The following is a 24482-nucleotide window of genomic DNA, read 5'->3' as shown; positions in this document are numbered from 1 at the left end:
TGCAACGTTCACACAATGCATGCACTCTGGACATTCATCTGTAACATGGACATTAATCTGTGATCCAGATATTAAAATGTGAATGAGATGAAGGTATTGTTTGTGTAGTTGGAATGTTTGTTGTTACCTGTTAAAAAAAGCAGCTCCGAGTGCAAAGATCAGCGTTCCGAACAGGATCGGTTTGGTGAGACGTTTCCCGGCGGACAGTTTGTGCTGCTGCATGTCGATAAAACCTGGAGAATCAACCACAAGCTTTGAAACTACATTTAAGTAATGTTTTTATAACAGCTGACCTTTACAGGATGATGTTTCTACACGGAGCTGCACGAAGAAGGACACGCCTCTTCTGCAGGGGCGGGACTTCCGGTAAAACAGGAAGTTCTTTAAAGGTTACGCCACAAATGAAAAAAATTCAAATAAATGAGTTTTTCACACAGTAATTAAACGAAAAAAATTCTTATATTAAAACAATTCTTTCATATTTTACCATCACTTTAAAAAATAAAAAAATGTATCAACAAGCCAAAAGGTTTGGTTTTTTTTATTACATGTTTAAGTTTTTCTTTTGATGTGTGCTGTTGTTTAGTTTCAGCATTGTGTTTTTTATCTCTTATTTCCAAATCAGAAAACGTTTTAAGTTTTAAAGCTTTAAAGGAGAGCGGAAACTCACTGTGCAGCTACACGGACACATTAAGAAGACGGACACAGCAGCAGATGGTCGCAGTCTGAATACTGGATTAAATTGTGCACTTTTTTCTTTTTATTATTCAAAATTGTGGCTGTAAAGAGCTTCAGGATGCGAAGGAGCGGCTCGTCTGAAACCTCTGACCGGTTTGAATATTTACAGACTTTAGTAACCGAGTTTCAGGATACCGACAGCGACGGTGCGTTACTGTCACGCTCTATTACTTTAGTACTAATAACATCATAGAAAATAACATGAACATAACGAACTGGATTATTATTTTTATTTTTTTCTGCAATAGTTTTGAACTCCGTGGTGATAACGTTAAATATTTTCAAATTGTTTTCAAATTCAAAATGTATTTAGTTTTTATTTTTTCCAAGACGATTTGGATTGAACAAAGTATTTCAACTTGAAATATAACACTGATTAAAAAAAAACTGTTTCAGCGGGTCGTTTAACCAATACACGACACGCTTCTAATTGGAGGACACAGATTCTAGAAATGTCCCTGAAGAAGTAGACGTTAAACGCCGCATTATGTTGACATTGTTCTCACTTAAAAAATATTTTAAAAAATTCAACTTGTTCATGTTAAATAAATTTAAGATTTTGTTTTTTACTTCAGCTAACATCTGGATTCTTACAATAATAATAATATTAAGAACAATAACACATGTCATCATAGTGATTCTCATCAGTCGAAGTATTAACTTTACATCACCTGTTTCCAGAAGCGAAGGAGCAGGTTCTGGCCAACTTGGCCAACTTTGCATACGATCCGAAGAACGGTGACTTTCTTCTGGAGCTGCAGGTTCCTGATCTCTTCCTGGACATGTTGACGGAGGAGAACGAGACCTTTGTGGAGTTTGGGATGGGTGAGTATCGTTGCATCGCAGAAAGTGTCTGTTGTCCCCTGGCTGTTTTAAATAAAGTTTGTTTGTGCTCAGGAGGGCTGTGTAACCTCAGCATGGAACCCGCCTGCCGGGATGTCATCCTGCAGGGCGGCGGCGTCGACCTCATCACCAACCGGCTGTCCAGCCCACGGGAGGAGACAGTGCTGTCGGCCATCACCGCCCTCATGAACCTGGTGACCCCGGCGACGCGGCCTCAGATAACCGACCCGTCCATCCTGCACTGCATGCTGCGCTTCTCGCTCTCCGACAGTCCGCGGCTGCGAAACCTGTCGGCCGTCTTCCTGCAGGACGTCTGCAGCGAGGAGCAGCTGGACCGCGCCCGGCAGCAGATGACAGGGCAGCACACCGCCATCGGCATTCCGCTGCCCAGAGACTGAGGCCACCGTCCAGCAATCCCGGCTGCCGCCCCACCACCGAGGCCACCGCCTGCCGACCAGCAACGGAGGCCGTTGCCTAACGACCGAGACCACCGCACAGAGACTGAGGCCATCGCCTATCGATCGAGGCTGCTACTCAGAGACTGAAGACGAGCTCTCACTGGTGGAGGCAGTGGACTGTGATGGCAGCTTCCACCTGACCGCACAAACGGAGACCGTCACACAAACCGACAGACCCTGGAGCAGTTTTCAATCTCCCATCATCCAACAAACAGCTTCATACTGTCAGACAGAACTGCAGGGGGAACATGTGAACTCCAGATTAAAGACCGCTCCGTAGCTTTAAGAGGACAGAGCGAACTACTGCGCCACTGCAGCTAATAAAAGGTAGAAACGTTTATTATATTGTATTTCATTCAAACTTACTTTACAAATCATCAAATCAAACTGAAATAGACATCAGTCAGTGTTAGAAGAGGAAGATGCTCTATAATCTGGATTGTAGTGGAAGAAGATGTCCTATAATCCCAGCGGCTGTGGATTCAGACTAATGTTAATGTAACGGACGCCTCTAGTGTAACAGAGTCGGTTCAGGAGTTACGAGACCTTCCTCATGTTGATGTTGTACAGTTTCCCGCCACTTGGGGGCGAGAAGGAGACTCGTGTGGGTTCAGCACTTTAGAGATTATTACAGTTTCTACCAACAGGCCCGGAATCGGCCAGTAGGCTGAGTAATTTAGCAGAAACTAAACGGCAGTTTGAAATCCTGCCTGTAAAAACAGAGACGACCTGTTTCCCCTCAGAAATGTACATTCCTTTGGTTTTTAAGTGATTTCCTCCGACCCAGGTGGACCTGCCGTCCAGCTTTAGTACTTTCTGGAAAAATAGCACAACTGAAACACTTGATCCAAAAATATGCACAATGGGAACAAAAACCCTTGACTAAACCTTGAGGAGGCTGCTCAGAGCTGGCAGCGCCGCGTGCGTGCAGACAAACACTCCAAGCTGTTTTGAATGAAGGTTATTTATTTGGAGTTTGTAAATAGAAAAGAACCCTCCGCCTCACTGGAGCATCCTGATTGATTCATCATTTCATTCACATTCTGTCAGTTGTCGGTAAAAAGGTTAAAACTCTGAGTATAAAAGGCTCAATTTAATGACACTGATGTTTGCTAGAGCTACTTTCTGTAGTTCTTCATGATCAAAGACACATTGATCATGAAGGTTTGGCTGGTCTGATGTTTCAGCGCGATGTCGTCCTGAAGCCTCTCACTTGTGCTTCAGTCCGAGCTGCTTCTCCATCTCCAAGCTCAGTTTGTTCTTCTGGATCTGCGGAAACAACAACAAACGTTTTGATGCTAGAAGACTCAAAACACGAAAACTTTGAACACTCAGAGCTGAAGGACGGCTCACATTTCGGGATTGTTGAGCAAACTACTGAAAAGACTGCGAGTCACATCTCGAAACAGCTTTTTAACACTTTCACATCAGTCTGATCTGAAAACGTTGTATTCAAAGTTTCTTGATTTTCCTCCATTTGAATATTGGATCATAAAAGCGACATTCAGAATCTGCTGTGTCTGTGTGAGCTGGACTGGCTCCGCCCAGATCGATGTTTTCCTGCTGACTTCATTGTTTGTGTTTATCCCAGCAGTTGCCAATCTAATCTGATCTAGTTCCACTTCCTGTCAACCAGCGGCAGTTCATCGAGTCACCGAGCTTCCTGGACGTTACCTTCCCGGTGATGGTGAGCGGGTAGCTGGTCACAAACTGGACGTATCGAGGGATCTTGAAGTGAGCGATCTGAGAGCAGAAGAAGCAGATTATTTAATCCAAGCTGAGGGAAACGGCAGATCAACTGTTTCCTGTCCCACCTGTCCTTTACAGAACGCTCTGATTTCCTCCACCGTGCACTCCTCGCCGTCCACCAGCTTGATGCAGGCGCACACCTCCTCCCCCATCCGGGGGTCGGCCACGCCCACCACCTGAGGTCAAAGGTCAACGTCAAGAGAAACACTGGACATTCGGTCCAAACATTTAAACAGACAATCAGGGACAAACAAATAAACTCAAAAATACATTTAAAAAACAAAGTAACTGGAAACAATGAAAAGCAGTTTGGAGCAGAAGACCAAACTGTTAAATATAAATCAGCAGAAGAATTATGTTGACGTGAAGTTACACCAGTGGATTACGTGACGAAGGTAAACGAAATGTTCTGCAAGCACAAAGTTCAATTAAAAACTTTACAGAAGTTTGAACGCTCTGTTCTCCTGCGTTTTGCCTTGTCGCCACCGGGGGCGCTGTCGGGTGCACTGTGTTCGGACTCACCTGCGCCTCCTTCACTTTAGGGTGTGTGTGCAGGAACTTCTCGATCTCTGCCGGGTAAACGTTCTCTCCTCCTCTGATGATCATGTCCTTGATCCGACCTTCGATCTGCAGGTAGCCGAACGGGTCCAAGCTGCCGATGTCGCTGGAGCCGAAACAACGAAAAGACGTGAAAATCCTCAAACCACAACAATGTTTTCAATGTTTGGAAATGTATATATGTTTGTTAAAACCATGTCAATGTACTCTGTTTTAAACAGGGTACATTGAGTAGTGACACCCTCTAGTGGTACTCTGTTGTAATACCACTTGGTGCCACTAGAGGGTGCAGTGAGTCAATGTACTCTGTTTAATACAGTAATAATCTCGATTGTGTAATTGAGATCATAATCGAGTGTGTAATCTCTGTTTAAAACAGAGTACTTGAACTCACTACACCCTCTAGTGGCACTAAGTGGTATTACAACAGTTCACAAACACTGTACTGAACAGCAATAGCACGTTCACTCCAAAGCCTCGCACACAGATGTTGTTAAAAACATTAGTCATCACTTTGTTGGTCGTTTTGGAACAATTAAAGAAATATTATCGAATATTCATCTCAGGATTAATCGGGACTAGTGTATTGACAAAAATCGGTCATAGCTTCGTTTACTGAAGAGTAACACGCGGTTTGAGAGTAACTCACCCGGTTTTGTACCAGCGGTCTTTGCCGATACACTCGTCGGTTTTGTCGGCGTCGCCCCAGTACTCCAACATGACGCAGAACCCTCGGACACAGATCTCGCCATTCTCCCCCAGCGGGACCATCAGCCCCGTGGACGGGTTCACAATTTTAGCCTGGGGGGGGGGACAGAAGATGTTCTGCCTTCTGTTGTTTGTCCACAGAGTAAAATATAAAACAGCTTTTTAGGCGACTTCGTCTCGTTGTTGATTCTTTCATTGTGTTGTTATTTGTGTCTCTTTTCAGCGATGACCAGCATTCTGTTGCACTCACTTTGTTTATTGTATATTTTATGTTTTTGTTGACATTGTGGTAACTGACACAGCAGCTGTTATTTCTGTATAACAAACAATAAATCAGCAGAAATCATCTCACTGGTTTGATCCTGGCTCAGAGGTTTTGCACGTTTGCTCGACGAAGTGGATCAAATTAAGTCTTTTTGTGTTGAATTTAATTCTGTTCATGATTGTTTTGATCATTTCAGGTTATTTGTCTGGTAGTTTTGTATCATCGTTGTCAGTTCAGATCATTTTCTGTTTTGTTTACGTCATTCACCTTGTTGATTAATCTCTTTTGGTATTTTTGTGAAGATTTTTGACTTTATGGTTGTTTGCGTCTGTTTGTCCTCATTTCTCATTCTGCTATACCCAGAATGTGATCTATTGTGAGTACGGAGGACTTGAGTATTATTTTTGCTTTTCCATCCATCACTTTGATTGTTTTTGGGACTTTGTGGTCATTTGGAACCGTTTCAGGCCTTTTTTTTGTCTCTCAGTTACTTTGTGATGCAGCGTGTCATGTTTGCCTTTTTGTAGTCATGGTGTACATTTTTCATGGTTTTGCATTATTGTACAACATTTATAGTGATTTATATTTGTTGTTTTAGTTTTCTTTGAGACAATGTATTTAAAGGTAGTGACTTTGCATTGCATTCTTTATGACCATTGTGTGTTATTCGGTGTTTATTTGTGGATCGTTACCAGCCGCTTTGAGCATTTTTGTGGTAATTTCTCTCATTTTCTAGGTATTTGTTCTGTTAGTGGTCATTTTGTGGCTTTTTTTTTTTTTTAAAGTTTCAGTGGAGTTGATCTACGTCTCTTTGTGGTCGTCCTCCGTTTTTTGGTTATCCGGTGCTGAATTCTAAATCATTTTAGTGGCTATTTTTTTAGCTCATTTTCAAGATATTGAAGCTCTTTGAGGGAACTTTGTGTGTTTTTGTCTCCAGTCAGTCTTTTGGTGGTTGTTTTGCTGTGTTTCAGTGTTCTGGGGACTCAGGTCATATATTAGATAAATGCATTTAATTAAAAAACTTGTGTTGTAGTGTATTGATTACTGTATGAGTGTATTGATCCGTGTCGTCCTGACTTCATACTGACGTACCTCCAAATGCTCCAAAATGAAGCCGACCGTGTGGCACTTCCTGTGCAGGTTGTCCAGCGGCGAGGCGATGAACGACACGGGGCTGTTCTCCGTGGTGCCGTACCCTATCTGAGACACACACTCACACACTTCAAAGTTTGAACACACACTCCACGGTTCAGAAACAATATCAGAGACAAAAAGTCCTCAGGTGGAATGTTTCACAACTAAAAGTGGACGAGAGTGAGGAATTGTACCTGGGCAAAAAATGAGGGAGGAGACGAATCTTCCCAATACAAGATTTGTTAAGTAAACTCCAGATTCCACATTCCCTGAGTGGATCCATCCATCTGATAACTGAAGCACCTGAAGACAGACCTCCTGTGAGCTGAGCCACGACAGGGGGAGTCTGACTGTTACAGAACCAAATGAACGCACGCAGGAATGTGAAGAGGCACGTAAAAACATCGCCGCCTCAGATGATGGAGGGATCATTCCGACTGGAATCGGCCTCTCGCAGGAACATCTGGAGACTATTAGAGGTTCTAAACCGCGGCTCAGGAGCGGCTCCTCCGCCTGGAAACCGCAGACTGAACAACAATAGAGACGTCTGGCGGCGTCCACCAGAGCTCCAGCCACGTCGCCAGAAAATCCACCTGCAGATCACCACTCTGCACCTTCAGACTCCGTCAAAATGTAAAAAGAGAGGAACTGGAGAGAGAAAGTCCACCGAGGAGCTGAGAGTGTTTAAAGCTGCAATACTCATCATGGAATATTCAGCTCCTGGAGCCAGAAACAAGAAGAACATACTGGACGTGACCTGCAGACACCTGGACGAGTCAAACACCAGCTGTGAGACTTTAACATCTCAGAGTGATGCTCTACGAGAAGAAGAGCCAGAGGAACCGGAGGAACCAGAGGAACTGGAAGAACCGGAGGAACCGAAGGAACCAGAAGAACCGGAGGAACCAGAGAAACTGGAGGAACCAGAGCAACTGGATTAAGTGAAGGAACCAAAAGAACTGAAGGAACCGGAGGAACCACAAGGACCAGGGGAACTGGAGGGACCACAAGAACCAGAGGAACCACAGCAACCGGAAGAACCAGAGGAACTGGACGAACTAGAAGAACTGAAGGAACCAGAAGAACCGAAGGAACCACAGCAACTGGACAAACCAGAAGAACCAAAGGAAGCAGAGGAACTGGGCGAACTAGAAGAACCGGAGGAATCAAAGGAACCAAGGGAACACCAGCGAGGCAGCAGAACTGAACGAGGAACAGACTGTGGACCAGAAGGCTCAGACATGAAGCTCTGGGATCAGGATCATTGAACATGACAATGTTGTTTTGAATTTTTCAATAAAAGTTGATTTATGTCCTTGGAGTAGTCAGAACAAAACAACAGATCAGTCAGAGCTTGAGAACGTGCAGCTTGCAACGGAACATCAAGGACACGCTCAGTCAAGTTCTTTGACCTTTAGTTAATGAATCAGATTAAGTTCAAAGACCTTGATTCATTGAGATGTTACCAATTGAAGCAGTTCAATTTAGTTGGTCCAACTATTTTCTTTTTTCAGTTCTGGTTGACGACTTTAAGTGGAACCGGTCTACTCCGTGTGTCCTGCAGCCTGCAGTCAGTGAAGAGTTAAAGAGGATCCATCGGTCAGTGAAGAGTTAGACAGTTGTTCTGCTGGTTCAGAGTTAAACTCTCGTCGACACTTGACTTCCTCCTGCAGACCTCCACTCCGTCTCCGTCAGTGTTATAAATAGAGGTGTGTTCTTCTTCCTCCTCCTCCTCCTCCTCCTCCTCTCGCTCCGTCTGCTTCACTCCACTCGGTGTCCAGTCGTCTCTGCCTCTCTCTCTCGTCTCTCTCAGGATTTCTCCGTGGTTCTGAGGAGCCGGTGTTCTGGTGGGGATTCGGGATGCGCTGTGTGAGCTGGCTGCTGCTGGGGACCTGCCTCATGGTTCTGGGCCCCGCCGTGCAGGGCGCCCCGGGCCAGTGCCCCCCGCTGTGCCACTGCCACGGTGACCTGCAGCACGTCATCTGCGACGGCGTGGGGCTGAAGAAGATCCCGCAGGTGTCGGAGGCCACCCGCCTGCTGAACCTGCAGAGGAACAGCCTGGGCGCCATCCCCACCGGCGCCTTCGGCGACAGCAGGGGGCTGGACTCGCTGCACATGCAGCACTGCCAGCTGCGTGAGATCGGCTCGCACGCCTTCAAGGGGCTGAAGAAGCTGGTCTACCTCTACCTGTCCCACAACGAGATCAGCAGCATCAGGCCCGGCGCCTTCGAGGACCTGGCCCAGCTCACCTACCTCTACCTGGACGGCAACCAAATCACCGAGCTGAACAAGGGCATCTTCTCGCCCATGAGCAACCTCTTCGTCCTGCAGCTCAACGACAACAAGCTGCGCAAGCTGCGGGCGGGGACGTTCGCCGGCGCCCGGGACCTGCGCTGGTTGCACATGAGCGGGAACGAGCTGAGCTCACTGCAGCCGGGCTCTCTGGACGAGGTGGAGAACCTGGCCATCCTGCACCTGGACCGGAACAGGATGTCCAGCTACCCCAGCGCCGCCATGAGCAGACTGCGGGTGGTGGAGGAACTGACGCTGGGGAGGAACCCCATGAGGAACGTCCCGGACAACGCCTTCCAGAGCTTCGGACGCTACATGGAGAAGCTCCACCTGGACAACATGGGTCTGGAGAAGGTCAGTGGACGATTGTCCTCCAACGTCAACTCACATTCACCTCAGACCTCCTGACTAACGGAGGACTTAGAACAAGATCTTTTAAGACAGAGTCACTTTATAACGCAAAATTTAAACCAACTGAACCTGATGAAAAGGCAAAGAAGCCTGCACAGGGTTTGACTTTTTATCTTAATTAAAAGTATTTAACCAGATCTCATGACATTGATGCCAAATGATAGAAAAAGAAGAAAAGCATCCAAACAAACACATCTGATGCTTCTACTCAGTTTTTTTTTTAACCTGCATGAATCTAAAACCTCAAGTTCAAGTGAACAATTCAACTTAAAGTCTGCTTTTGTCTCACTTCTAACAAATCTTTGGAGTTTTATTTTTTTTCATTTAAAACAGCAAAATAAGCAAAGAAACAAACCTTCTTAGAGTCATGTGAAGAACTTGACTGGTAAATAATAAATACTCCTTTTGGAAACTAATCCACGACAAGTTCAATTATATATATATCATAATATATCTAGAGAAAATCATGTTTAAAAATGAAACGTGTTTTAAAAATAGGTAAATGCTTTGCAAAAAACAAACAAACAGCTCTGTCCCGTCAGGGTCTTTCTATGGGTTTTTAATAATTTCATCAATGAAATAAAATTATTTGGCTTAAAAATGTGATTTGTTTGGGTTAAAATCTTATAAATCTAAAGTAAGTATGACACGTGTAAATATTTTCAGCTTCCTTCCCTGAAAACTGCTCCTTCTTTTTTTTTTTTTAAATCAGAGAAAACCACAGTTATATCATCCTGGAGTCTTTGGATGCCTGTTTGAATATTTGCTGATGTTTCGGGTTGTGAATGAATGAGTATATATTTACATGTGCAGCTCACCACCAGCCACAAACCAGCAGGTATTTTTCACACATGTGGACACGTGCTAACGGACTCCTCACTTTTCTTCTTAACACTTTAAGGTTTTAAAACGGGCACTATGTGAAACCTAATGTCATTTTTCCAATCTAAACACTTGTTAGCTTCATGGAAGTCCAAGTAAAGGTCTTTAAATTCAAAACACAGCGAGGCCTGAGCCAGACCCTTGAGGTACCTCGCTTATGTTTGCAAAAGCTTAACGTCCGTTGGGACTAGTTTAATTTTGAAGTAAAGACATGAAACGTCCTAAACAAGAGCCTTGAGGTACCAAAGAAGCACAAGACAGTGAGTCCAAACTGGAAATATGCTTGTTTGATTTTTGCAGCAATTCTTTTCCCCTTAACGACTGAACAGACGCTTTAACATCCGAGCCTGACGTGTATAAAGATCAGATGTTTTCTCGTCGGTCTGCAGAGGTCCACACCTTCTGCAGCAGGAGTGTGTACAGTACCAAACCACCTCTCCCACATTCCTCAGTGCACATTCGCCTCATGCCTGAGGTTAATCTGGTATATGAGTGTACCCGCGCTCATGTGCGAAGGCATCCCAGAGGGGAAAACTGTAAAACAACAGACTTCACACGCCGACACTGTGCGCGAGCCAGGTGGAAGCAGCAGGAGGCCGCGAGCGCGGTGCACAGGGGCCGGACAGACGAAGCCCTTTTCCGGCCAAACGCTAGTATTTTTAGGGTGTTTTTGTTTGCTGGACCTCAGCCAAGCATGTCTGAGTCTAATTATTACACAAGTGTTTTTTTCAGCAAGGTGTGTTTTCTCCGTGCGCCGGTCCGGGTCCTGTAAACAGGTCAGGAGGGGTGAGGACGCAGGTAAACAGGAGCAGGGTGTTCCATGGTGCATGAAGAGCAGTATTTTTAGCCTGCCATCGCCCCCAGGTGAATGGACAATCGGGCCCTTTGCGAGCCTTTCCTGGCAGAGGAGCGGCCCGAAGAGGGAGACGACAGAAAGAGTGAAAACACCTCGGCCACGCTGGACGTCGTCCATCTTCCATTGCTTCAAAATACCAGACCTGCTGCAGACTCCCCGCTTCGCAGTGGAAATTTCCAAACGGCTTCAACGTCTTCCAGACTCAAATAAAACCGGGCTTTGAAGCCGGGCTGGTCTCCCATCCGCCCTCGTCCTCCAGGAGACAAAACCCGACGTAGGCAGGTTCAGCTCGCACCTCTGCGAAGCTTTTAGCACCCTGGCAGACGGTCATGAAGCGGAGCGGGAAGAAAGAGGCCACTGAGCATCAGTGTTGACACAGCAGCTGCCGAGCAGGAAGGATGAGACGAGGCTTTCATGACAGAGAAACTTCCCTCGCTTTGTATCCGTCTGACCTCCAGGTGGACGGCTGGACGGACTGTCAGGGTGTGTGAACATCGTCAGGATGGAGATCTTTGTTAGAGCAGTGCTACACCCAGTCTGTAAAGACACACACCGACGAGGGTCAAGTGATGTCTGAACGAGGACGATCCAGAGACCTCAAACACCCAAACGTGAGAGACGACACGACCTCGGTGTCTTTAAGATGGACACGTCCAACATCCGTCTCCCAGGACTGACAAGCTGTGTGACTGTTGTTGTGCGATTGGTCCGACGTGTGAATGGAAGACTCCACCTGGCATGCTACCAGGAGGGAGATGTTAAAAAGTACAGTACCAGCCAACAAAAACTCCTCCTGCCAACTTCAGAAAACTAATGTCTCTGTTCTTGTGGGGTATTTATCCAACGACACTGCAGATTTTACACATCTCATAAACTCTGGCGAGATCTCGGCAAGTTGAAACATTAAAATCTGATTAGAGCGGCTTGAGTGAGAACAAAGGCTTTAGTAATGTGGGTTTATCCAGCTCCTGTAAAGGTCAGAGGTTCATCAATCGCCGACGGAAGTCTGTAAACTCCACACTGAACATCTTCAAAGTGTGACCCGGACTCAAACCGGGAACCCTCTCATGAGGTTTTGGTTTCTAAACTGAAAGCAGCTTCCTCTTTCCTCCTCCAGTTCTCAGACGGAGCGTTCGCCGGCGTCACCGCCATCAAGTCGCTTCACCTGGACAACAACAAGCTGAGGTCTCTTCCCGAAAGCCTGGAGTTCACCACCATCACCAACCTCACGCTGTCCAACAACCCCTGGAGCTGCATGTGTCAGCTGGCTCCACTGCGCAGGTCTGACAACACACTCAACTCCAACTACAAACCAACTCCTCCAGTCTGACACTGACGCCTCCACCGGCCTCGGAGCTCAGATCAGACTGGCTGTAACGACTCAGGTACATTGATGTGAGATAAATGCACAACCAGGAAACTCATCACCTTTAGTTGTTGCTGTTAAAGTGACACAAACAGGAAGGAAAAGCTAAACAACAACCAAAAAAAAAAGCCATTAAATCTGAGTATCAGTTTGCACAAAGTGAAACCACCGACACGTGTCCTTCCTCCTGGTCGTTTGGTTTCCCTGCAGGTGGATGGACGCCAGCCGAACCCGTCCGGACGCCACGTGCGCGTCTCCCCCCGCACAGAAAGGCAAACACGTGAGAGACAGTCCGGCCTTCAGCGGCTGCAGGCTGAAGGCCAAGAGGGCCAAGAAGGGTCACCCGTCTCTGAAGCTGCACCCGAGCAGGTACGAGCCGCCGGGGGGAAGCAGACGAACACACTGATGCACGAAGACCGGGGGGTCAAATAATATGATGGTAACGATGAGCGCAGCTTTACACATAAAACCTGCAAACATGGCCACCTCACCCGGGTCCACAGAGAGAGAGAAGAGGAGGGAAAAAAAGAAGATTGTTCTTCTGCTGTGAAAGTGGATGTAGGTGGGTGGATGGGCCGTAAACTCATACTTTAATTCATTTTTCTCCAACTTTCATCCCGGAGTTATAAACATGTTCAATGCATGCCTCAAAAGAGCATCTCTCTTTGAACCACCTGATTCATCTTCACTGTGGAAACAGCAGCTACAGTTTAAACAGGTCAAACGATCAATGCTTTGCAGTTTTTACTGGACACTGTCCAGAACTTTCGTTTTGTAATCCCACAAATTATCCTGAAGAACTGAGTGCATGACACATTTCCAGGTACACACACACTCTTCCATGCTGTTTTATTCCCATTAAATTAGATTTAATTTCCAAAAAAACCTGGTCATTTTGAACTTTCAGGTCACAAGCAGAATAGTTGGCTCTCTCTCTTTCCTCGCAGTGTCTCTTATGGAGCACCACCATCTGATCCTCTGGCACCCGTTTGTGCTGCTGAAGGTGAATTTGGTTTGAGCCGGCTCTCCTCCGGGCCGCAGAGGTCTGCGCCCTCGCCTCCGTCCCCGCCTCGTTGATTTCACTGCTGACGTTGAGTTTTTTTCCGACTTTGTCAGGTGGGAGGAGTCAGGAGGAGTCCGACTACGACAATATGCAGCACCGCGAACCCGTCAACGTCATCAATCCCCATCCATCTTCCAGATGTCCTCACCAAGACAAACGCCATCATAACGACATCATTTCTCCATCTGTCCAGTTTGGACCATTTTCACACATTTGTTCCAAAATCTAAAGCGTGACGTAAAGAGGAAGGTCAAGGCTAAACAACTACAGAAAGCTCTAAGAAGAGATTTGGCTCTTCAGGCAGTCAATGGCTGAAACCACAGAACAAAAAAAGAACCAGTAAACAAGCCTTTTATGATGATGACATAATTTTAACCAGCCTAAACAAGAAGCTCTGCCCAGTAAGAACCTGAACTGTTAATAATAAAAACCCACCCATGTTAATACGCTCACATAAAACTATCTGTGTAAAGCTGCCTTGAAATATTTTGTATATTTTAATATATATCTTACAATCGCTGCATTTTGTTTTTCCGTTTTCTAACTCTACACACAAAGAAAAAGTCAAACAACCTTCACTACAGTGGCTAAATGATCCATTGGAAAGAGTAAGAAAAAAAAAAAAAAAAACATTCAACAAAGTGCAAAATTCACAGTTTCCTAAAAATAAGGATTTCACAGCTTTAAGGTAAACATGTACAAACATTAACCTGCACCTCCTTGTGTATCATCTTCTCTCTATAAAACGCTATAAAACGGAATCCAGCTTATCGACTTCTATCACTGCTGAAATGAACGCAGGGTCATTTTATTCTGAAAAGGATAAAAAGCAGCTGGCTGAGATTTCTGAAGTGTTCATGCAGATCTAATGTTTACTCAGCAATTTTTACATAACCTGGACTTTTGGAGCTCACTTCCAATAAACCTTTTACAAAAATCATTCTGGAATTTGTCTCTTATTATTATTTAAATCTGCACTGAAGGAGAAAGGGGATTTAAAGGAGCCAATTCTGGTGAGTTGTCTCCACCTAGTGTTCACAGCCAGAACTGCACAAATCAAACCGTTTTACATTTAAAGATGATCTCATCTTGTCACCCTGGTAGGTTTCAGATAACGTCGTACAACACAATATTTGTGCGAAAACTAAGGATTTAGTTTGTTATTATATTACTATTACATTAGTTTAGCGTTTAGGCGTCACTATATACATTTTCAGGCATGATTAGGAGGAGTTGGTCCCCACTACACCATATTTATGGAACTAACACAGAAAAGAAATGAATAAACATTCTATTCAAGATAACATGAATCTGTTTCAGGATGCCTGCCGAGATTAAGATTGTTTTTTCTTTTATTATTTTGTTTAATAATATTGTTATTACACCATCATCATGGGTTATACGTAGTTGCCAATCAATAACACTGCAGCTTTTAAATCTTCTTACAAATCTAGAAATGCTGAGTAGATGCAGCTGCAGGAATGTTCCCGAGGAAAGGAAGGATGCAGTATTTTCTCATTTTGTTTGGTTATTGTCAGTTTCTATGGGCTTGAGAAGATGCAGATGACCAATGCAAAAGCCCATAAATATTCTATTCATGTGTAAAAGTCACATTATTATTTGCCGTCTGATGATTGTTAATATCACTCCGGTAAGACATGTACTCACCGTGATGCCCTGGATGCCCATCACCTCTATGATCTGCTTCATGAGCTCTGGCGGACAGGGCGAACCGGCGACTATGCCTAAAACAACAGGAATCAGTAACAGATGAGCAGAAAACGGGACATAGTTAAGAATCAAGGTGTTGACTTTGCTCTCTGACCTGCTTCCAATGAGGACAAGTCGTACTTGGCGAGGTCCGGCTGGTTGATCATGTCCACGTACATGGTGGGGGTCCCATAGATGATGGTGCACCTGAAGAAGAGACGGAGGAAACATCCTGAACTCTGCTGGACTCAAAACAAATATGGACTGTGGACACGGGTGCTTCGACTCTTCTAATAATTGAAAGTATATGGAGGATAAAGGATGAAGATCCTTTTCCATGAGAATCTAAATATTTGAGATTTGTTACCCAGAAAAAGCAGATCAATGTATTGAGATGTTATTGATAAAGTAGAAACACAAGATCAGAGCTCAAACCTCTTTACTTTTACATTTTCAAAACTTTTCCAGAATCTTTTACATCTCCAGGACTTCGTCCAGATATTCTTGACAATCGGAGCTATTGGCCTCTGTCATTATATACTATTACCAGTACGATTACTATGACTGTCACTGCTAATAATAAAATCACTACTGGTACTAGTTTATTTACTTTATATCGATGTTTTATTTTACTAGCAGTTTAATTGCTATCACTAGTATTAGTATTATTGTTAATAGTATTGGTGTCAGTACTGTAAATACTACTGTCACTTGTGCAGCTACTCGTATGGTTACTAGTGTCACCAGAAGTGAGCCTTCAATAATTCTATAATTACTATAACTGTCACTACTATGAGCAGTATTGGAATCACTGTTTTGAGCCATATTCATTGTATAACGCTCCGGGATGCAAAGAAAAAAATGACTTTTTTTTTTTTTTAATTGCTAAGTGGAAACAAAGAGGTGGCTTCAACAGTGAATTTGATTTAAAGTAGTTTGGGATTGAAATGCCCTGAAAACAGATTTAGTTTTAACCAGTCCTGGTTGCTCAGGCGGCGATTTAATAGTTCATACTGTTGTATTACATCATGCTTGAACATTTAAACTGTTGTTCATACAATTTGTTAAACTTTAACCTGCAGTTACACTGTAAGAAAAAACCTCCTCGAACTGTTACTCACTGCTCTTCACTTCAAACAACACAGAAGTCAACCTTTAAAAACAAGACGGCGCCCTCGTCTTCTGTCTCATTAACGAAGCCCTCAGAGTGCTCACCTTCGACCTGAATACCTGCCAGCAGCTCCAGTTAATGTTCAGCTAGATGAAGGAACATCTAATCCCTGCCATCTGATCACAATCAAGATTAGAATGAATGAAAAAAGTTGGCATATTCATAAATAAATGAGAATAAACTTCATTTTTCACATGACAGATGAGAGGATGTCCTTTTAATTGTTTGTCTGAGGCCCGTTTGTTTGAGCTGCTCTCTTTTAATTGGGGAAAAAAGTAATGCAAAAAAATAAAGCAACATAAGTTTTCTGTATTGATGCCAGACATCATAACATCGTGATGGATTGTGCAGTGAGAATTGGGTTATAAAAATATCTTCACCATTTTGAAACGAACACAAATCAACGCGTTTGGTGTGAGAACCAGAAACTCTTCAAATCCTCTGTGATAAAAAGGTAATCAATGAGGAAATTCTAATTATCTGATGAATTGTTACAGTCCGTACGTTGCTAAACATAAAATAATAGTAACACGTTCATGCTTTTATAACAGGTCCAAATAAAGAAGCTATGGAGGCCAAACAACCCTGTAATTGTTTCACTGCCACGAGGGCTAAAATGTAGAAACATGTTTATATTTCGGCTTAGAGCTGAGAAACCGGTGGCCAAGACACTGTGCTCAGTTTAGAAAGGAAATGCATATTTTTACCGGTGGACATAATTATATGATATATTTTTAAAAAAAAACGTACATTTTGGTAAGAAGGTCACTTGCTGAAGGATTTAGCGCTAAAACCAAATAATTGTGTATTTTTTCTGTCAATAGACCGCCGTTCATCTTTCTTTAAGCACCTCTGAGATCCGAACGCCAAACACTGGATTATTGTCTTGACTTTGATTTAATCCTTTAACTAAAAAAAAATAAAATAAAATAAAAACAACTGAAAGAGCTGCATGATCTCAGCCAGCGAGCGCAGGCGACAGAGACGCTACCGTTCTTTCTCCACAGCTTCCAGGTTGGCTTTCCCACTGTATCCTGCAGACGGGTAGACCAGCGAGACGCCGTGCGCCACCAGGCACATCCCGCCGCCCACCGAGCCGAAGCAGTGGTACATGGGCACCGGCAGACAGATGCGGCAGTCCTGCAGGGGGACGAAACACTTCATTGTTTAGTTGAACTTAAAAGGGGACGTTTTGGTGAGGAGGGTGCGGTGGTCAAACGCTGCTCACCCTCCAGTTGTACCCCATTCTTTTACCCACAAAGTAGGAGTTGTTGACGATGTTGTGATGCGTTAAGGTGGCGCCTTTTGGAGCGCCGGTCGTCCCCTGAAACAAAAATATTCAAAATAAAGAAGAATTTCAGGAAAAACTGTTTTCAATCACACGATCCAGCGAGTCTGAGGTATTGACATTTTGAAAAACAAATCCTGTTTTATTAGAAAACTGAATTCTGTCTGATGCTTTGTTTGATCAATATTAGTTCAAACTTTGCCGTCTTGTTTTTGACTTGCTGTCAGTCGTATCCATTGGTAACAGAGGGTTTTCTGTGGGACTGGAGCAGATGGTATGTTAAAGTTTTTTTGACATATAAGACACTTCTCAATATAAGTTGCGTGATCTGAGGAAGATGTGTTGTAGTTTTTCCTTGTGGGTGCATCATTTAAAGAACTTTCACTTTCATAAAATCTGTGATAAATAAGAAAGGCTTTCAAAAAGCAGACGTTTCCTCATAATATGTTACTTGATAGGTTAAGTGGTTGGTGTTCATGCCACACAGGTACACAAGCTTCCAGGGTGAGCCCTTGGTGGTACTCCAAGTATCTAGATTACTCTGCAATCCCTGCCAGTCTCAAGTTCATTGCATATCGAATAGCAGTGACGCCCCCCCCAAACATAATGCGAGTTAGTTTCTCTTCTAAAGTCTGCAGTGGAGAACATGGAGCCACAACAAAGCCATTGTTTAAAAGATCAAGTCATTGTTTGTGCTCCTCTGAAATGTGTGAGGGTTTAGCTGTCACATGGCGGTTTTATGACACGTCGGTTCAGCGGTTACCGAGGTGAACTGGATGTTAATGGGGTCATCGAACGACAGCGTCTTCTGGATATCCTGCAGCTGCTTCATGTGCTGGCTCGTACCGGCCTGCATCACATCCCCCAAGTGAAACATCCCTGGCTGCCGACTCCCAAGAACGATGACGCAGCGGAGATCTGGCAGTCTGAGGGGGAAAACAGGGGAATGAAAGTGGGTCAAAGTTCACAGTCTGCATGACTGTGAAACTGAGGCTAAAGAGACGAAGCGGGACAAGCAGCCTGAAGCGTCAGATGCAGCACCGTGCACGGGGATTCAGAGGAGTGGTGCAATTAAAGAAAGAACAGTGTTGATAGGGGCTTAAAACTTCTTATCACTTTAACACAAAACACAGTGAACAAACAGAAGAATAAAAACCCTGCCAGGTACGTTCTGCACCTAACACCTGCATCAATTCTTCTCGAGAAGCTTTCTGAAGGAATTCTGCTGATTGGAGGTATTTTCAGTTACTTTGGGAAAAGAGGATATTTCATATATTTGCAGTGACTTTGGTTCACCTTAACAACAACTGTGAGCTGCGTCGACTGCGATGCGCCTCATGTCATTGCGCTCCGTCAGACGTCGTGGACGACTGACAGAGCGCAATGACATGAGGCGCATCGCGTTTCCACGACGACCAACTGACATCACATGGACAGTCCGGTTTCCACGACAACCAACCGACAGCACATGGGGAGCATCAGGTTTCCATGATGACCGAAGACATGTCGAGCATCTTGTATCCATGACGACTAAGGCTGATGATGTGGGGGAATCCCGTTTGCGTGACAACTGATGATGATGGGGCATTACGTTTCTATGACGACATGGGAGTGGTCTTTCAGTTTGTACCGACCTCAGTTCCTCCCAGTGCTTCCAGCTCAGACACACACTCGCTCTGCAGTACGACAGCAGACCTCCTCAGATGTTTTGTTTTTGCTGGTGGACGATCACTTTGTCCGGCGATCACGCTCCGACTCACGACAGGTAAAAAGGTAAATGATGTTGATGTCGCTGTGCTTTGACATTTGTGATCATTGATCGTGTTTCTTCCAGCAGCATTTGGGGCCATTTCAGTCCGTTTTTATTTCTTTATTTTTGTGCTTGTAAACTCTGACAAGTAAAACTGAACTTTGGAATCTGAACTTTACTCAACACAACTACACTGAAGGCAGTTCAGTTCGCTCAGACAATAAAATCATCATGATGGTGAATTTGCGATAGAGTGTGCAGTCGTAAAGGAAAAGTTTCTTTCAGACCTAAATGTTTTGCCTACAACATTTGCACGTTGCTTCAAGTTCAAAATTCACATCAGTTATCTAAAAAAGGGTTTGTGTTATTGATCGTCAGCCTGATGGGGTCAGCACGCGAGATAAGAGCCGCTCCTCCTGAATGAACACACGATCCTCTGGCAGTTTGAGAGGCTGTACCTGGCGCTCCGGATGTTTCCTGGAGTGGCCTTTTCGATCTCTGGACAGATCTTCCTCAGCATGTCACAGTACTTCTGGGTTCTGAACTCCACCGGGCAGACGATGGCTTTACAGCCAATCTGCGGAAAGGAGGATTCATGGGTTCACTTCATGTCAGAGGTCACGACTTTTCAGGGCGTGTAGAAATAACTCACCTTCTGCAAAGCAAACTCCACCTCTTGCACCTGGTACGCTGGGTTTATAGCCACCTGAGGAGACAAAGCTGATTAAAAAAGCGTATCCTTTTATTTCTATAACGGGGAGTTTTCTTTAATATAATACCGTTTGGAACTAAATCAGCAGCTAATATTTGGTTTGGACAATAGGAGCAGCTCAATGTTGTAGAAGAAGCAAACGTTGCAGCGAATATTTTCTGAACCCTAACTGACATCATCTCGTCACGGATTTCCTTATATGGGCATGTGTTTCGTTAACAACAAGGTGGCTGGCCAATCAGAAGAATAGGAGCTTAAGCTTAAGATTTTATTCACACTAAGGATGAAGCCCAGACAGGATGAACATTCATGAATGCTCTCTTGTAGTTGTGGATTTACTGTCTGACTGGTTCAAATGGAGGAAGAGCTGAAGTTCACTGGCTACACCCCCACCCAAACTCTCCACATTGCCTGAAGTGCACGATCTTCGTCTCACCAAGATAATTCCGGCTTGGGCCGTGGCGAACTGGAACAGCACCCATTCGTAAGTGTTTGGTCCCCACATGCCGAGGCGGTCTCCTTTCTTCAGCCCGAGCGCCAGCAGCCCGGCTGCGGCCTGGTCCACCTGCAGGGAGGCAGACAGCTTCATTATGGCTGCTGAACTGGAATGGAAACGTACGGACACGTGCTCCTTCCATTATATGCTTCATACTGATATGTGACTCTTCTATTACATGCTTATGTGACCCCTGGAACACGGAGTACATGTGGGAGAATCTAGGACATCAACAGACTTTGTTAGCTCTGTGATAATATTCTCAACAGTTTTCGGTGGAGATGATCAACTCCTGCTTCTCAGGCGACATGAAGGCTGAATTGTTCCTGTGACTGATATCAGCCAAGGACAAAGTTTGACAAGGAGATTTCTTGGCCGACAGCAGCAATTCACCGGATTTCTGTCATGTTATAGGTTTTTTTAAAAAAAAGATTAAGCCTGCTTAAGCAGTCCAGTGGACAAAACACGAATAAATTTAAGTCAGTAAGCAGTTTGTTTTGAGTTATCGACTCACATCTTGCAGAAACTGAGCGAAGGTCTTGCGGATTCCATCCTCTAAGAAAACCATGGCCTCTTTGTCGGGTTGCCTCTCCACGGTCTTCAGCAGCATCTCTCCCACGGTGCAGTGGAGCAGTGGCGTGTTGGACGTGCCGTGGACATAGCTGGTGGTGAGCGTTGGGATGATGGGCGGGTTGTCCACATGGACGGAACTGGAAGACGAGGGACAAAAATAGTTTGAAGTCGTTTGAGAAGTTCACAAACCACACCAGGTTGTGTCAATGTGGAAATAAAAATATCATACTCTGGAAACTAGTCCAAATGGAATTATGGCAAATTATGAGCTTAAAATTAAAGAATTGTTCAAATGTATTTCCTTCACACAATACGGGTCATCGTATGAACACCCTCATAGTAGTAAAAATCCTGACATTAATAAATGGACTGTATTTGGGTAAAAACATGATTATCAGACAGAAAACATTGTGGTAGTGTTGATTCATTTCACCCACACACACTAGTCGATGTAGAGTTCATCTCAACAGATACGGGTCAAGTTTGAGTTGGAACACCATTAGTAGCATCAGCTTGAAAATATGAATGGGTTAAAAATTTTAAGTTTTTCGTGTATTTTGTTTTACTTTATTAAAAAAGAAGGTCTGTCAGAATGACTAAATTAACATAGATTAATCCATCATAATGAATCTGATTCAACTTTAACATGAACTATTAAAGTTTAATAACCATTATACTTCCTTCTTTCTTCTGCCTGCTTGCTCAAGCAAAATAAAACGTGATTAATATAGATTAAAAATATATGAATGATATTTAATCATGATTAATCAAAATTGATCTACAGCAACCTTGTGATTAATCTGATAAAAAAGTTTAATCCTTTGACAGCACTAAAAAAAGTGTCAAATTTCTGGGTAACAGAATTACAATTAGGGTTCCATTTTGACCTGAACAGAATGTGAATGGGCCGTGGCGAACTGGAACAGCACCCATTCGTAAGTGTTTGGTCCCCAGCCTTCTTTAAATATCTGAATCTTACCTGTTTTTATCTTAAAATCTTACATTTCAAAGAAATCTCATTTTATGTTTTTCTGAAAAGGAATTTTGAATTCTGCAGTACCTCAAGGCTTTGGGTCAGCCCCCCTTATGTTTTCACTGTTCGAACCTAAACTTGTCACAAATAAACAAGTTTTCACCACTATGCAGATGAAACATTTCTCCATCCATGAAGTCAAAAATCATCTCAAATTAACATGTTAATTCAGATCTAGAAAAACATCTTTGACTGATGGACTGGCATCTTTGGTCTGACATGTAGAGCTGATCAGTAGAGAGAGTTGAGACTGTTTTCAGCCACCACCTCTGCGTCTTAAAGGACTACAGCTGCTGCCTTCTCTGCTTGTGTCGCCTGCATGTGGAAGTGTTAAGATCACAAAGCTTCCTGGTTGAAATCAGGCTTCACAGATTTGACTCTCCCCTGGCCTCCACCCTCATTCCCTGCACTCTGGCAGCAGATTACAAAATGCCAATGAAAATGGATGTTATTCTCCTGGCAAACTGAAAAAAAACCCCAACAACCTACAATCCAATTTGAACACACTTTAAAAAGGAAAACGATTAGTTGAGTTTAAACGCAGAGAAATCGCTGCGTTGGCATTTGTTTTATTATTTGCTTATTATTGGACCAGATGTTTTCCTAAAAAGTTCTCAAAGAAAGTCGACGACTTCACATTTCAGATTCCTTATTTGTGTTTTCAAGTTCAGAAAAGTCTGTTGACAACAGACATGAAACAATGTTCTGATTGAAAATCAGTGCCATTGTAGACCTAACACTCAGTAATCCCCTCCCCCCAACACACACACACACACACACACACACACACACACACACACACACACACACACACACACACACACACACACACACACACACACACACACACACACACACACACACACACACACACACACACACACAATCAATCAATCAATCAATCAATGAGACTTGCTGCTGTTGCTTATTTCCTGCCATCATTTGTTCAACTGTCCCTATCATGTACTTCTGTATTTGTTGTTGCTCTTTTTCTAATTTATGTACATGTTTGAAAATCAATTTATGTTAAGTGCCGGTCAGGTTCGTTTAATCTCAATGTGCTAACTGTAAATAGTATATATAGATCAACAAGGGTATTGACTGTTGACTGAAGACACTGCAGACACACAAACAAACAAAACACACAGACGCTTTAAATCACTGCAAAGAACCACCAAGACCACCACCACATCACAAATGCGATCAAAATGTGCAGACAGGCGAGCAACTGCAAAGAGACAGAAAAGCAAATGTGTGCCAATTAAAAGAACATCAAACAACACAAAACATCAAGAACACACACACGCACACACGCACACACGCACACACGCACACACGCACACACGCACTAACAACAACCATGCAAAACAACCGAAAATACGTACCAAAAAACCAAAACAATCACAAACACAATACAAAACATAAAAAAACACTGCCACGCAAATCAACCACAGAGAAACGCACAACAGTAAATACACATAAAAAAACAGCTGACTTTTACTGGGTTCCTGCGTGTTGTTAAAGGAGCCTGTCGTGTCTGCAGGCAAACGTGTTGCAGAAGTGATTCAGATTCAGAAACGGATCAGTGAGGTGACTAATCAGATGCGTGAGAATAATAAAGATACCTGCCTCGCCTATCTCGTCTCTCACTTTTATTCCGATGAAACAACTCCTGACAAGTCAGACGTTCTTTCTCTTTGAAGGAAAAGCGCCAGCAGCAGCTGTTATATAATCGGAAACTCCACGCAGATAAAAGTCTGGATTGCTCCGTGTAAGAGCAGAGAAAGTTAGAAAGAGTCGGTGAAGTTTGCGGGACACTCACCGAGAGGCTGCGGGACCGATCCTCGGGCTGCACAGGACCCGCAGACTGGCGGACAGAGCGCCGCTGCCCCGCAACACTTTCCCGCAGGACCTGATGTTTGGGATCATTTTGTGGAGAAACATTAATAATAATGAGAAGAAGAAGAAGAAGACTGAAAACCCCGCTGCACTGCACCGCACCGCACCGCAGCAGGGAACAGGAGACGATCCACTGTAGCTGGACGGAGCTCGAACCTGGAGTCCAGAGGTTACATCCGCCTGCAGGGGGCGCTGTTTGCAACAGGAACTAATTGCGATACACTGAAAGGAGTTATGGAACTTTCACCACCTGTGTACTTTAACTGTAAGAGTATCGTAAAACAGCAGATTTAGAGATACATTACTTGTGTATTAAAAAGCTGACTAAGCACTTTGACTTCACCTCAGGCCTCAGCTGCTGCTGGTGACCCGGCTCAGACTCGAACCCGGTCACTCATGTTTGGGGACTGCAGAAGTTAAACCACTCCTTTAAGGCCCAATGGCAGGAAAAAAATATAGACAATAATAATAATACAGATTTTGAATTACATGATGTTAATGTGATTGATCGTCGAGTCACATCCAGC

The 24482-nt window shown here is 44.0% G+C and overlaps 3 protein-coding genes across 4 annotated transcripts; 2 read left to right on the top strand and 1 right to left on the bottom strand.

The window, feature by feature from the left end:
• Positions 1 to 673: 673 nt before the first annotated feature.
• Positions 674 to 4238, top strand: armc7 (armadillo repeat containing 7). Of its 2 annotated transcripts, none has more exons than XM_080458073.1 (3): positions 674 to 884; positions 1420 to 1563; positions 1689 to 3547. In XM_080458073.1, exons 1-3 carry the CDS (start codon positions 797 to 799, stop codon positions 2057 to 2059), a joined length of 603 nt encoding a protein of 200 aa, XP_080314199.1. In that variant the 5' UTR covers positions 674 to 796; the 3' UTR covers positions 2060 to 3547. The 2 variants fall into 2 exon arrangements, with proteins under 2 accessions (XP_080314199.1, XP_080314200.1); XM_080458074.1 differs by having other exon boundaries at positions 680 to 884; positions 1636 to 4238.
• acsf2 (acyl-CoA synthetase family member 2) lies at positions 2992 to 24137 on the bottom strand. Its single transcript, XM_080458052.1, has 16 exons — positions 23879 to 24137; positions 20965 to 21160; positions 20391 to 20519; positions 19895 to 19948; positions 19701 to 19819; positions 18256 to 18418; positions 17433 to 17528; positions 17196 to 17344; positions 15149 to 15240; positions 14992 to 15068; positions 6412 to 6519; positions 4996 to 5147; positions 4311 to 4452; positions 3854 to 3964; positions 3714 to 3782; positions 2992 to 3308 (listed from the first exon to the last, which is right to left on the bottom strand). Exons 1-16 carry the CDS (start codon positions 23998 to 24000, stop codon positions 3249 to 3251), a joined length of 1839 nt encoding a protein of 612 aa, XP_080314178.1. The 5' UTR covers positions 24001 to 24137; the 3' UTR covers positions 2992 to 3248.
• Positions 8189 to 14637, top strand: chad (chondroadherin). Its single transcript, XM_080458062.1, has 4 exons — positions 8189 to 9099; positions 12012 to 12175; positions 12471 to 12629; positions 13377 to 14637. The coding sequence occupies exons 1-4, from the start codon at positions 8314 to 8316 to the stop codon at positions 13489 to 13491; spliced, it is 1224 nt and encodes a 407-aa protein (XP_080314188.1). The 5' UTR covers positions 8189 to 8313; the 3' UTR covers positions 13492 to 14637.
• Positions 24138 to 24482: the final 345 nt, after the last annotated feature.

The sequence above is a fragment of the Lipophrys pholis genome, assembly GCF_963383615.2.
Source record: "Lipophrys pholis genome assembly, chromosome: 1".
Classification (NCBI taxonomy): domain Eukaryota; kingdom Metazoa; phylum Chordata; class Actinopteri; order Blenniiformes; family Blenniidae; genus Lipophrys; species Lipophrys pholis.
Note: the sequence above shows the minus strand (reverse complement) of the source record. Positions and strands in the feature narration are given on the sequence as shown.